This window comes from Nasonia vitripennis (genome assembly GCF_009193385.2).
Source record: "Nasonia vitripennis strain AsymCx chromosome 3 unlocalized genomic scaffold, Nvit_psr_1.1 chr3_random0009, whole genome shotgun sequence".
In the NCBI taxonomy this organism is placed as follows: domain Eukaryota; kingdom Metazoa; phylum Arthropoda; class Insecta; order Hymenoptera; family Pteromalidae; genus Nasonia; species Nasonia vitripennis.
In genome coordinates, this window is record NW_022279629.1 from 413,271 (window position 1) to 424,834 (window position 11,564).

The 11,564-nt window shown below is 45.8% G+C and overlaps 1 protein-coding gene across 1 annotated transcript in view; it reads right to left on the bottom strand.

The window, feature by feature from the left end:
- LOC103315370 overlaps positions 1 to 1,075 on the bottom strand; it is a 175,614-nt gene extending 174,539 nt beyond the window's left edge. The window contains exons 1-5 of the mRNA XM_031927029.1: positions 1,070 to 1,075; positions 797 to 1,007; positions 606 to 724; positions 375 to 538; positions 98 to 297 (exon numbers count right to left, since the gene is read on the bottom strand). Coding sequence (XP_031782889.1) covers positions 98 to 297; positions 375 to 538; positions 606 to 724; positions 797 to 1,007; positions 1,070 to 1,075 — 700 coding nt within the window. The remainder of the gene's footprint in view (positions 1 to 97; positions 298 to 374; positions 539 to 605; positions 725 to 796; positions 1,008 to 1,069) is intronic.
- Between the last annotated feature and the right edge of the window lie 10,489 nt (positions 1,076 to 11,564).

The following is an 11,564-nucleotide window of genomic DNA, read 5'->3' on the forward strand; positions in this document are numbered from 1 at the left end:
AAAATTTTGTTACAGAATTCTTTTACATATATATGTAGTTCAATATTGCTTGATTTTTTTAAAAGAGGGCAGTAAGCATCGATAGAATTTGACTCACAACATTCAATTGCATTATTTATGCATTCTTCAATAATCTTCTGAATGAAACGTTTATTATCTGCATTCAAGATTTCTAGTAATTGAATCTCTGCATTGTTAGTGCACTCTATGAATTCATCTTCATTGTATATATCATCAAACGAATTTTTTTTAACAAATGTGGATGGTGAATTCACAGTTTGCAAATAAAGTTGTATTCTGCAATGAAATAAATATTTTATAAAAACGTGAAGTATAATAAGAGCACTATTAAAACAACAAATAAAAATAATTACATTTGACATATGTCATTAGAAGGATTCTCTACGAACATGGAATCATCAATTGTATTTAAATTTTTGGAATAGTTTTCTTTGTTCAATCTCACGTTGAATATGCCATAAACTTGATTTAGTTTTAATTCAATGTCAACGTGCTTGTTCCACGATATGAGTTGAATCTGCAAAAAATAAACACATCACATGTCAAAATAAAATAATTATAACTGAATAATGTATATAAAGTACCTTAGTATTTTTATGGTCAATGAGAGAACACAATCGTCTTTTTGATGATTTTTTCGGATCGCTCTTAGATGGCCAGACTGTAACATTAGCTTCGTATTTATCAATTGTGGCATACGTGTCTAAAATAAAAGCATATTTAAATTTTACAAAACCAATAATAACGATATCTCTATGTATAAGAAATATATTACTAATGATTATATTGTTATCCTTTGTTTCTATTAGGCTCTTCCATTCGGTAATTTTTGGTTCAGGTGTAAAATTTAAAGTGATTGGCTCTTTATATTTTTGAATAATTGTATTCTTTGTAAACGTTATGTGATAAGGGTTATTCGTGGAATTAGTGTATTTAATGTCTGTCATTGTCACTCTGAATTTTGAAAAATAGTAGACTTCATTGCGCTGTAAATTTGTATATATTCATTAGTTATTTAATTATGTTTTATAAAAATGATTCTTTTTACCTTCATAACGTTATGAAATCGTACACAACGATAAAATGCTAAGCATTTAATGATCCCGGTGTTATAAACAACATTCATTGAAAAGAATGAACAATCTTTTTTAGATTTATGTTTGGATGATTTAAACACCACTTTAGCTAGGCTAGGTTTTCTGTAAATGATCAATAGCTGCTTATCTATTTTGAAAGTCTGAATATATGTATACAAATCAATCACATATAAACAAACGGGTATGTTTTTATATATCATATGTACGCATTTAAAAAAAGAGAGAAATAATAATCAAACAATAATTCATAATTTAAATAACAAGATAATAAAATTTACGTGTAATCTAAATACCACTTTTACGATGTATAAGTATACGGAGATAAAGCAGCAATACTTGTTTTAGATGGTTTTACTCTTTCCATTTTTCCAGATTAAAATCAATATTCTAAATTCCAATTAAAAAGTCGTTTGAAACACAAATTTCTTAGCACTTTTATTCGCAAATGAAATTCGGTGTGAAGAAACTATTTCTTTACGTGTTTGACAGTTAGGAAAGTGATATTAGATAAACAAAAAAAAAGCATCAACATAAAGTATGTTCTATTCCATCGAACAGATTCGATCTTTTATGACAATTCATGCAAAATAAAGACAGCCATAACTCTAGTTTATTAATTAAAATTATTCATTATAATTTTATTTTTATTTATTTTTATTTTATTAACCAGACAAAAAATTACATATTATTTACATAATAGTAAAATTCCCGCAGAGGTAAACGCAGTTACCTGTTCGCGAGGCCGGTATACTTACTAACTATAGTTCCTTATAACTAAAATAAAATCTATTTCAAGATATGTAGTACCTAACTTACACTTTAACAGTTTTACAATATGAAAGATTGATTAATAACGTTTTAATAAAATTTGTATACAGAATACATAGCAATTTATAAATACATTATCAATATTTCTTATTAATTTTATAAAAAAGATTTTTTTTTTACATGTGAAACTTAACCCATTCTCTTAGTTTATAAGTATAATTCTTAGAGCTTAAAGTATAGTAAGCACCACCCCAAGCTATTATACCATAATTTATAACACTATGAAAAAATGCATAATATATCATTTTTAAAGTTTTAATTTGCATAAATCTATTAATCTTTCTAAAAATAAATACCATATATTTCAACTTATTTATTAAATACTGTATATGATTTATCCATTTCATATTATAATCAAAAATAATTCCTAAGTACTTGGTATTTTCAACTCTTTTGATGTCTTTGCCATCAATTTGTATTAAAAAATCTTTAGGTACGCTATCAGAGTAGTTCCCGATCGTCATACAAACTGTTTTTTCAATGTTTAGTGATATAGCTTATTTAGTGCAAGCCAGTTAGATACTTTATACAGGTAGTTAGTCATCTTTTCCTCTACTCCTGTCCAAGAACTATCCGTCGAAATAATTGCTGTATCATCCGCTTATGATATTATTGAATTTGCAGGCATATTTTGCAAGAGATCATTAACATATATAATAAAAAGCAGTGGACCTAAGATAGTACCTTGTGGTACACCCGTAGTAATTGTTTTGGATTCGCTTATACAGTCATTAATTTTTACTCTTTGATTTCTACCTTCCAGATAACTTGTTATAAGTTTGTGTGCCGTGCCTCTGATTCCATAATTGTAAAGTTTATCAAGTAGTATCTTATGATCTACCGTATCAAAAGCTTTCGGAAGATCGAGAAAAGTGATTGCAATCGGGGTACTATTGTCTAATTTCTCATAAATAATCTTGGTTATTTCTGCCAGAGCATCTTTCGCACCTCTATTTTTAACAAAACCATATTGATTACTGGATAAAATATTAAATGTACTAATAAAACTCAATATTCTATTATAAATGATTTTTTCGAAGATCTTTGCTACATTGGATATTAAAGATATTGGTCTATAATTAGTTATATTCCTCTTGTTACCAGTTTTATGTATCGGTATTATATCAGCATTTTTTAACGCAGTCGGCCATATAGATTTTTCTATGCATATATTTATAATATGTACCAGTGGGTCTACTATGTACTGTGTTAGAGTTTTTAGTGATTTAGAGTTTATGTTGTCTACTCCTCCATTCTTTAATTTCATATTTTGAATTATGCCAGTAATTTCAAAGTAATTAGTAGGCGTAATAAAAATAGAATTATTATTTATCTTTGGTAATTTGACGTTTACATTCATTGGTTGCACTATTTGATCACTCAATGTTTTGCCGATGCTACTAAAGTAAGAGTTGAAATGGTTAGCAATATCTGTATGATTATTTATTAAATTTTTCCTATGATGATAAATCTGGTTTATATTTCTATCTTTTTTCGCATTTTACCTAGTTTTTGTTTGATTACTCTCCACAGATTTCTGGGATTATCACTATTTTTTACAACCTGATCTCTATCATATATTATTTTTGCTTCTTTAATTTATGACGGGCGATATTAGCACGTCATAAGCTCAGCATGCCGCGAGAAGAAAGACTTGTACTAAATTCACACTGTTACAGGTACCAGCGCTGGCAAGGCGGGGAGAGCCGCTGGACGACGCGAGAGAAGCGGAGAGAGAGGGAGAGAGAGAGAAAATTCGGCGACACGCGACTGAGACGCGTGCCGCCAGATACGATCCGACCTTTGAACTGACTCCTCGCGAGACGCTCAGTACTTTCGGGAGATAGCTGTTAGGAGAGTAAAAGTTGAAGTGTGTGAGTGCGCGTGCGTATACGACATTGCGTCTCGCTACCGCATCCGGAACTGCACCGATGGGGTTCCGACTGCTGACAGCGAACATCAGAGCGATACCGGCTAATTGTAAGTGCCAGCTCTCTCTCTCTCTCTCTCTCTCTCTCTCTCACGCTACACTCGCCAGGGCTCCCCTTATCCTCCCTCGTACCTGCGACCTCGCTTGCTCGCATGCAAGCCCTGTATATAGTTTGTCAATAAACGCTGTGACAGTTCCTCAACAATCTCGACAGTCGTTATTTTGCATGTTCCTACGCGTATACTTGTACCTCGCTTCATCACCGACCCAGCCGCCTCCGCGGGCTTGCGTCTCGCATATGTACGAGATCGCAGCATAACTGGCCTGGCCGGAACCTATTCAGCACTAGGTGCTATCCCAACGACTCTCTTTCTCGAGAGTAACGAGGTCTACGGACCTTGATTATAGCGGAGCTGGAAACTGAGCAACTGCATCCAGTACACCGTTATATTGGCGCCCAACGTGGGGCATTAAACAATATTTGTTTAGAAGATTTCAAATTTCGGCATCGCAAGAAAAATAATAGTCGCACCGAAATAAAATCTATACAGCGAACAAAAGCTTATATTAGAGCGAGAACGCAAGTTACACGCTAAGCATAGCGACGCGCGACTTTGTTGACATCGCGGTCGAGCGAGCTCGCCGCACGAGATAAACAACACCGGTCTCCGGCGTTGTAGACGTTCGACGAAGTCGACGCGGCCGAAATATTATATTACGACTTATTACATTTAGCGTATAAGTTTCGGAAAGAGTTTTTGCGATTCGCTTTAACAGTTGTTGTGGTTGGTTCGTATCTCTGTGTACGTGAATTCGTATTGAGTTTTTGTTGTCACCCTCAAATTTTTTTTTTTCCTTTTCGTGTTATCTAAATTTTTGTTTTTGATACGACTTCAAATGTATCGTAGAAGATTTGTTTAGTCGTAGTTAGTAACCGAAAATACGAATTCACAAACAATTATTTTTGTTCTTCTCCTTCTATTTTTTTTGTCCCATACAGTTACTACTATAAGTACGACACATAAGTCGAAGCGAATATTTACCGCGCGCAGTGTAGTCAGTATAGTATAGCAGCGCACTGTACATGCACATAGGTATATAGTTGCGTACATACAGTCTGATCTATAGGATAGCTGCGTACGATACATATAGGCATACAGACGTACAGTACAACGCTTACAGTAACATAGGTGGTTTTATACGGCACGCGCTCACACTATAGAGGTACATACTCACTGAGTATTCCTAAGCGTCCCACACGTATACGGCCCTAGATATGAACATATTAACTGCTTGCCGAATTTAAATTCGAGCGCACGGCCGTCCTCCCCCGAAGCCGAAAAGTGTCTCTACCGTGACAATTGAAGAGGTAGTAGAGGAGAAAACGAAACGAACGGTACGCAAACCGGATAGTGACCACAATAAAGACCAGAAGGCTCGTGGGCCATATAAGCCCCACGTTAAATGCTATGGTTGCAGTTGGCCACAACACGTAAAAAGTTCGTGCCCAGAATGCTCCCAGAAGTCGGGAAAAGACCAAGGGAAGAAGTGAGTCAGGCCAACACTTCTCCCGAGGTAACAACGGCCTCTAGCGAATCGCTCGATTTAAAGAGCGAGGACGCACTCATGCCGTTGAAGGCCGAAGATCCAAGTCCGGAGGATCACCGTCGCTGGTGGGTGCAGGTTGGAATTGCAGGGTTCAGAGTCCGCTCTTTGTTCGACTCTGGAGCTGCACGCACCGCCATTGGCCCGGTCGGCATTCAGATTGCCTCGGCCTGTGGACAAACTATTACGCCCTATAAAGGACCAGGAGCGAAGCTCGCTAACGGCCAGTTAGTGCCGATTTATGGTCACGTCGACCTACCCTTTGACGTACAGGGTCGTCGAAAAGTACTGAAAGTCATGATCATGAGCGAACTTGATTCCTCCTGCATTTTAGGGACGGATTTCATCCGTGCATTTGGCGCCACGCTTAGACCTCATCAGAATGTCCTAGAGATTGAGGGCACGTCGGAGACTATCCCTCTGGAGTTATCTAGTCTCACAGACGGCGAGAGTAATGCCCTGGCGGCCATTGGCCTAGTTGATGTTACGCCGCGGCAGCGTAACCATTTAAACGAACTGCTGGATAGGTGGCTACCAGAGAACGAACAACCACTTGGCTGCACTTCATTGATCATGCACGCCATTGATGTGGGTTCCGCTCGACCTATCAAGCAGAGGTACTACCCCGTGTCGAAGAAGATTGAGGAGGAGATGCATAAGCAAGTGTTGGAAATGCTATGCGACGCTGTGCCTCCCAACACAGGTGCGCAACACTTGACGCCTCGTACGCGCCAAGATTTTTCGTTAATCTCGGGATTTACTGTAATCGCCGGCGTTTGGGAGAACGTGGAGGAAAGAAGGAGGAAGTAATCACACAATTTATTAACTTGTATTGCACGTATATTTATCCCAGCCCTTCCTTACAGCGTGGTGGCCGTGGCCGCCCACACACAATAGCCACGCAGGGCTCGCCGTCACACCTCTACTCTCATATACGCGCGCACGCCTCGAGTCTCTCGCCTCTGACGTTGCGCAGTCTGACCCGTCTGCGCTCTCTCTCTCCCGCTTCCGAATTTCGGCTCGGCGCGACCCGCTCGAGTAGCGATACGGCCGGCGCGCTCGTTCTCTCTCTCGCTCTCTCTCTCTCTCTCTCTCCCGCACGGATACTCGCGAGCACAGCGCGCGCTCACGGCAGCGTTGTCGGCCGAACCAACGCGGCCCCCCCTCTCTACTCTCGAGCACGCACACACGTATCGGCGCGCTCACTAACAGCTCGCGCCGGCGGTCCCGGCCTGGCGAGGCCTAAACCGACGCCGGCGTAGCTATCGGTTGTCCCCTTCCTTCTCTACTCTCTCCCGCTCTTCTCGATGCTCGCGCGCACCGACTTTGCCGCGCGTTGGCAGCAAGCCCGACCTGCTGCTACCGAGCAGCGAGGACTTCTCGAACGCCTCGATGCTTCTCTCTCTCTCGCTCTCGCACACACACACTCTCCCGCGATCCTTCTACGCTACGCTGTTTTCTTCTTTTCCCGCTCTCGTGTACACTGGCCCGATGCCCCGCGTAGACGACGTCGAGGTGTACGCCCGCACCGTACACCGCTCTCTCGTCTCACTCACTCTTTCTCAGACACACTCGCGACTTTCTCTCTCTCTCTCTCTCGCTTCTCTCGGCGGCCTAATGGCTCGCACCGAGAGTATCCCGAGCAACCCAAGAATTCTTACCTGGTGTAGGAGAGACGAACACCAGTCTCTCGTCCCCCAGTGGAAGCCTCGCTAGCCCAGGAGGTGCTGGCTTCCCGTACTCTTTCTCTCTCGCTCTTCCTCTCTCTCTCTCTCTCTCTCTCTCTCTCTCTCTCTGCAGACAGGGGAATGAAGGCCTGGCTCCCGTTCCGGCTTCCTTCCTCTGGCTGAACGGCTGGATAGTCGTCTCCGGGGAGGGATCTCTTCCTCGGGGCGATGGTCCAGGTCGTGGCGCTGCTGCTCTCTATCTCTCACTCTCACTCTCTTCGTTATTCCCTCTCGCGTGCTCTCGTCACTTCGAAGTGTCGTCGACAAGGCTCGGAAAGGAACTGCCGAGCCGCTCCGCCGCGCGCGCTCGGCGTCTCGCCGTCGTCCGTCGGGCCCGGCTGATAACGTAGCCCGATTGGCTGCGCGAGGCGCGAGACGTGCTAATTGGCTGCTCGTTTCGCGCCAGCTCGAACCGGCGAGCTCCCCCTTGCGTACGTCGGCCAGCGAATTCCACGAATTCCCGGGACGTAGTTCGCGTCCGAGAAAACGCGGGCCTCGCTGGAACCGATCGTCTTTTCTTCCTCGCATCGAGTGAGGTTGCCGCGCAAACAGCAAAGCGCGATTTGCTCGGCTGCGACGTACAACGTCGCAATCCCCCTCCCTTCACTTTGCTACCCCCAGGAGAGACGGACCCCATCGTAGGTCCAGGAAGAGGACCGTCCAACTCATTCCCATTGGAGTGGGTTTTAAGTTGGGCGGGGGCGCCACCCTACATCCTCCCACTCGCCCCGGGGTTGCGTTTGGAGCACAACCGCAACCCCGACTTCTCTTCCCTCTTGTCTTTCTTGTGGTACTCCTCTCTCTCTGGCTCTCTCTCTCTCTCTATTCTGCTCAATCCTCCCACCGTCCTCCGTAAATGCGCCGAAGGACGAGTTCCCTCGTCTCAGGTGATACTCCTTCTAAGCCTCGCAAGATTTGAAGGAGGATGTTCCTCTCCTCTTGCTGGCTATAGTTAGGGACCTCCCTGACGACGTGGATCGAGCGATTCGGGGTGTCCACTTCGGGGCGGAGACAGCGGAGACGCTCCCTCTCCTGCTGTTGGTATAGCTGTTGATACAGCTCTCGTGTCACCAGCCCTTCGACCTCGTTCCGATACGTCGCTTCCTGCTGCTGCCTTTCCTCTCGTATGCGGCGATCGTTCGCTTCTCGTTCCTCTCTCTCTTCTCTCTCTTGACGCTGACGAGCCTCTCGTTCTTCTCGGTGGCGATGGTCCCGTCTCTCCGGTTCCTCTCGCTGACAGCTATCGGGTTCGTCCCAGTTCTCTTCGGCGAAGTTGACGCCACTGGCCGTTTCGATAGGAACGTAACCTCCTCCTCGCTGTTGGCGGCTCCGAAAGGCCTCGGCGCACCGCGGACAGCTGGTCACCTGGACTCCGTGTCTCCCGCAGTTACCGCAGAAGTCACGGGTGATCCCTTTAGTACATGTTGTAACACCATGGCCCGGCTGCCAACAGTTAAAACAACTGTACGGGGCCGGGTCGATCGTCGGGTTCGTTGGAATCGGTCGGAGTCCTCCGAACCACGCTCCCCTTTCCTTTACAGGCAGGGTCCTGCGGTTGGAGGAGCGGCTCCTTGTTCGATCCGCCGAGCGATCTTCTATGACGTTCCTCGCGTCTCTTCTCTCTCTCTCTCTACCTCTCTCGTCGGAGCCGTTGGCCGCTGTCCTCGCCACTGGGACTGGTTGGTCTCGGGCTGGTAGGCAGGCCTCAGTCTCCTCTCTCGTCTCCCTCTGAATACGCCTCGCTTCTCTTCTTCGGGCGGCTCTGGCTGTGTTTCGTCGTGCGTTCCTTGCTGCTACAGCCTCCTCCCGGCTCATGTCGTTCTCCGGGGTTGCAGCAGATGCTGGTGGATCTGCTTCCATCTGCTCCTGGTCGACGAGCATGGAGGCAGCTTCGTCTCGTGTCCGCTGCTCCTCTTGACGGCAACGCTCGGCTTCCTCTCTCACCTTCTTCTCCTTCTCGCTCTTTCTCTTTCTCTCCTCTGCTGCGGCAGCGGCTCGCTCTGCTCTGAGCCGCTTTTCATCGTCGTGGGCCTCGCGCAGTCGCTGTTCCTCCTCTCGGGCTCGCCGCTCTTCTTCTCGTTCTCTGGCCTCTTTTCCTCTCTGCTCCATTTCTTCTCGCCGATTTCTCTCTTCCTCTTCTTGTCGCTCCTCTCCTCTCCTCCTCTCGTCTTCGTTGTTTTCCGGTGTCTGGTTTACTTCCTCTGGATGACGGGTCGGGGACCAGTTATCCCAGTCTATCTCGGCCGTCCCAGAGTAGACACCGCCGAAGAATCCTCTGATCGGCGAACCCGGCTCATCGTCGTCCGAGCTGGACAGATATGCCGAGACATAATCTTCCTTTGTGAGCTGAGGAGGATTTTTGCTCTTCTTCTTCTTGTTCTTCCTGCTCTTCTTCGTCGGTGGACCCCCTCCCGAGTTTACTCTAGTCTGGCCCCTCGGAGTAGGGGCGGCAGCGGAAACAACAGGGGATTTGGCGACGTATAACTCCAACTCCCTCTGCGCCCGTCTGCTTTCCTCTGCCTCCGAGCTCTCTTTCCCTCGTGATTCGGCGGATGGCTTCTGCCTCTCCATCCGAATCCCACTCTCCTCCTCTCTCGCAACCTCCTCTCTGACTAAGCCCATACGCCGGGGAATTGCCCCTGTCGAGATCGCCTGGCTTAATCTTGTGACCGTCTCTGTCCTTGGCCTCTCCTCGTTGCTCCCATTTCGCTGCTGGCTGCTCTCTGGCCTCGTCATCAGACCAGCTGTGGATTGGCGCAGGCGCAGCCTTGGTGTGGTCGCGCCGATCCTCAAGCTGGTTATCCCCGCCCCTGAACCCTGCAGAGGCGTTGACGACGTTGCTGGCGTTGGCAGTCTAGCTGGTGATCTTGCTACCTGGGCGAACGTTGGTCGTGGCGGTGCAATGTTGGTCGGTGGCGGGCCTGTCGGCACCGTCTCTCTCTCGTCCTCTACTCGTTTCATCCTAAAAACACAAATGAATTAGTATTTTTGCTTAGCCTTTCGCGGCGGGACCCAGCGCTTAAGTTCATCCACGTAAGCCTTTGTCAACCGTCGCGATTTTCCGTCACTGTAGCCTAGTACATAGACTATCGGGGATTTAACCTCGACAATCTCATACGGGCCTTCCCAGTGCGGAGCTAGTTTTTTAGAAACACTCTTGGCTGCGTCGGATAGGACATGGGTCTTTCGCATGACCTCATCTCCTACTTGAAATCGCGCATTTTTCCGCCCCTTGTTATAAACGCGTTCTTGTTTTTCGGTTGCAGCGCTCGTGTATTTCCCCACCAATTCTCGCAGCATATCTAATCTCTTCATCCTGTCCACCCACTTATCTGGCTCCCCTCTTTCCACGGGTTTTCCTCCCTCGATCTCCCGTCGCAAACTCACCACCGGACGAGGATGTCGCCCGTAGTTGAGAAACGCAGGAGAGACTCGAGTAGAAGCTTGCGTCGCCGTGTTAATGGCGTGACGAAACTCGTGGAGATGCAAATCCCAGTCGCGATGATCGTTTTTTACATACATCGCGATCATCGTTTTAAGCGTGCGATTCGTACGCTCGACGGGATTTGCCTGAGGATGATAAGGCGGAGTGGTGATATGTTTCACACCGTAGACTTCCAACACTTTCTTCAAGTGTTGGTTGTCGAACTCCTTTCCATTATCGGTTAAAAAATATTCAGGGGTTTCCCACCTGAATAAAATCAACTCCTCAAACGCTCTGGCTACTGACTTCGCATCCGCCTTCCTCAACGGCTTCAATTCGATCCAGCGTGTAAACAAGTCTTGGAACACGACTAGATATTTGAATCGATTTTTGCTCGGAGGAAACTCCATGAGATCAGCTGCGACGATGGCCCAAGGCCGCTCGACGACTCGCCGTCCCATGAGCCCTTTCGCTCCGCTTTGCGCCGTTTTATATTTTTGGCACTCCTCGCACGACTGTACGAACTTGTACACGTCGTGATAGACTCCTCGCCAATAGTACTCTCGAGCCACTCGGTCATATGTCTTCTCTATTCCCAAGTGACCCGAGGAAGGCGGACAGTGTGCATCTCTTATTACTCTCTCCTTCTGTTCCTCCGGCACTACTAATCTCCACGCTTCCTCGCGGTGTGTTATCGGGTCCAGCAAAGCATCCTTGTGCCAACGATAAAGCACTCCATTTTCGATACGCCATCCTAGGTACTTCTCCGGGAATTTTTCAACTTGTTCTCGCAATTTTAAATATTCCGGATCTTGTACCTCCTCAAAAGCGGCAACAGCGTCCTCGCCATTATCGTCGCTTCGGGATAACGCATCCGGAAAATGATTTAGTTCACCTTTTCGATAAATCACGTCAAATTGCCACTGTTGCAA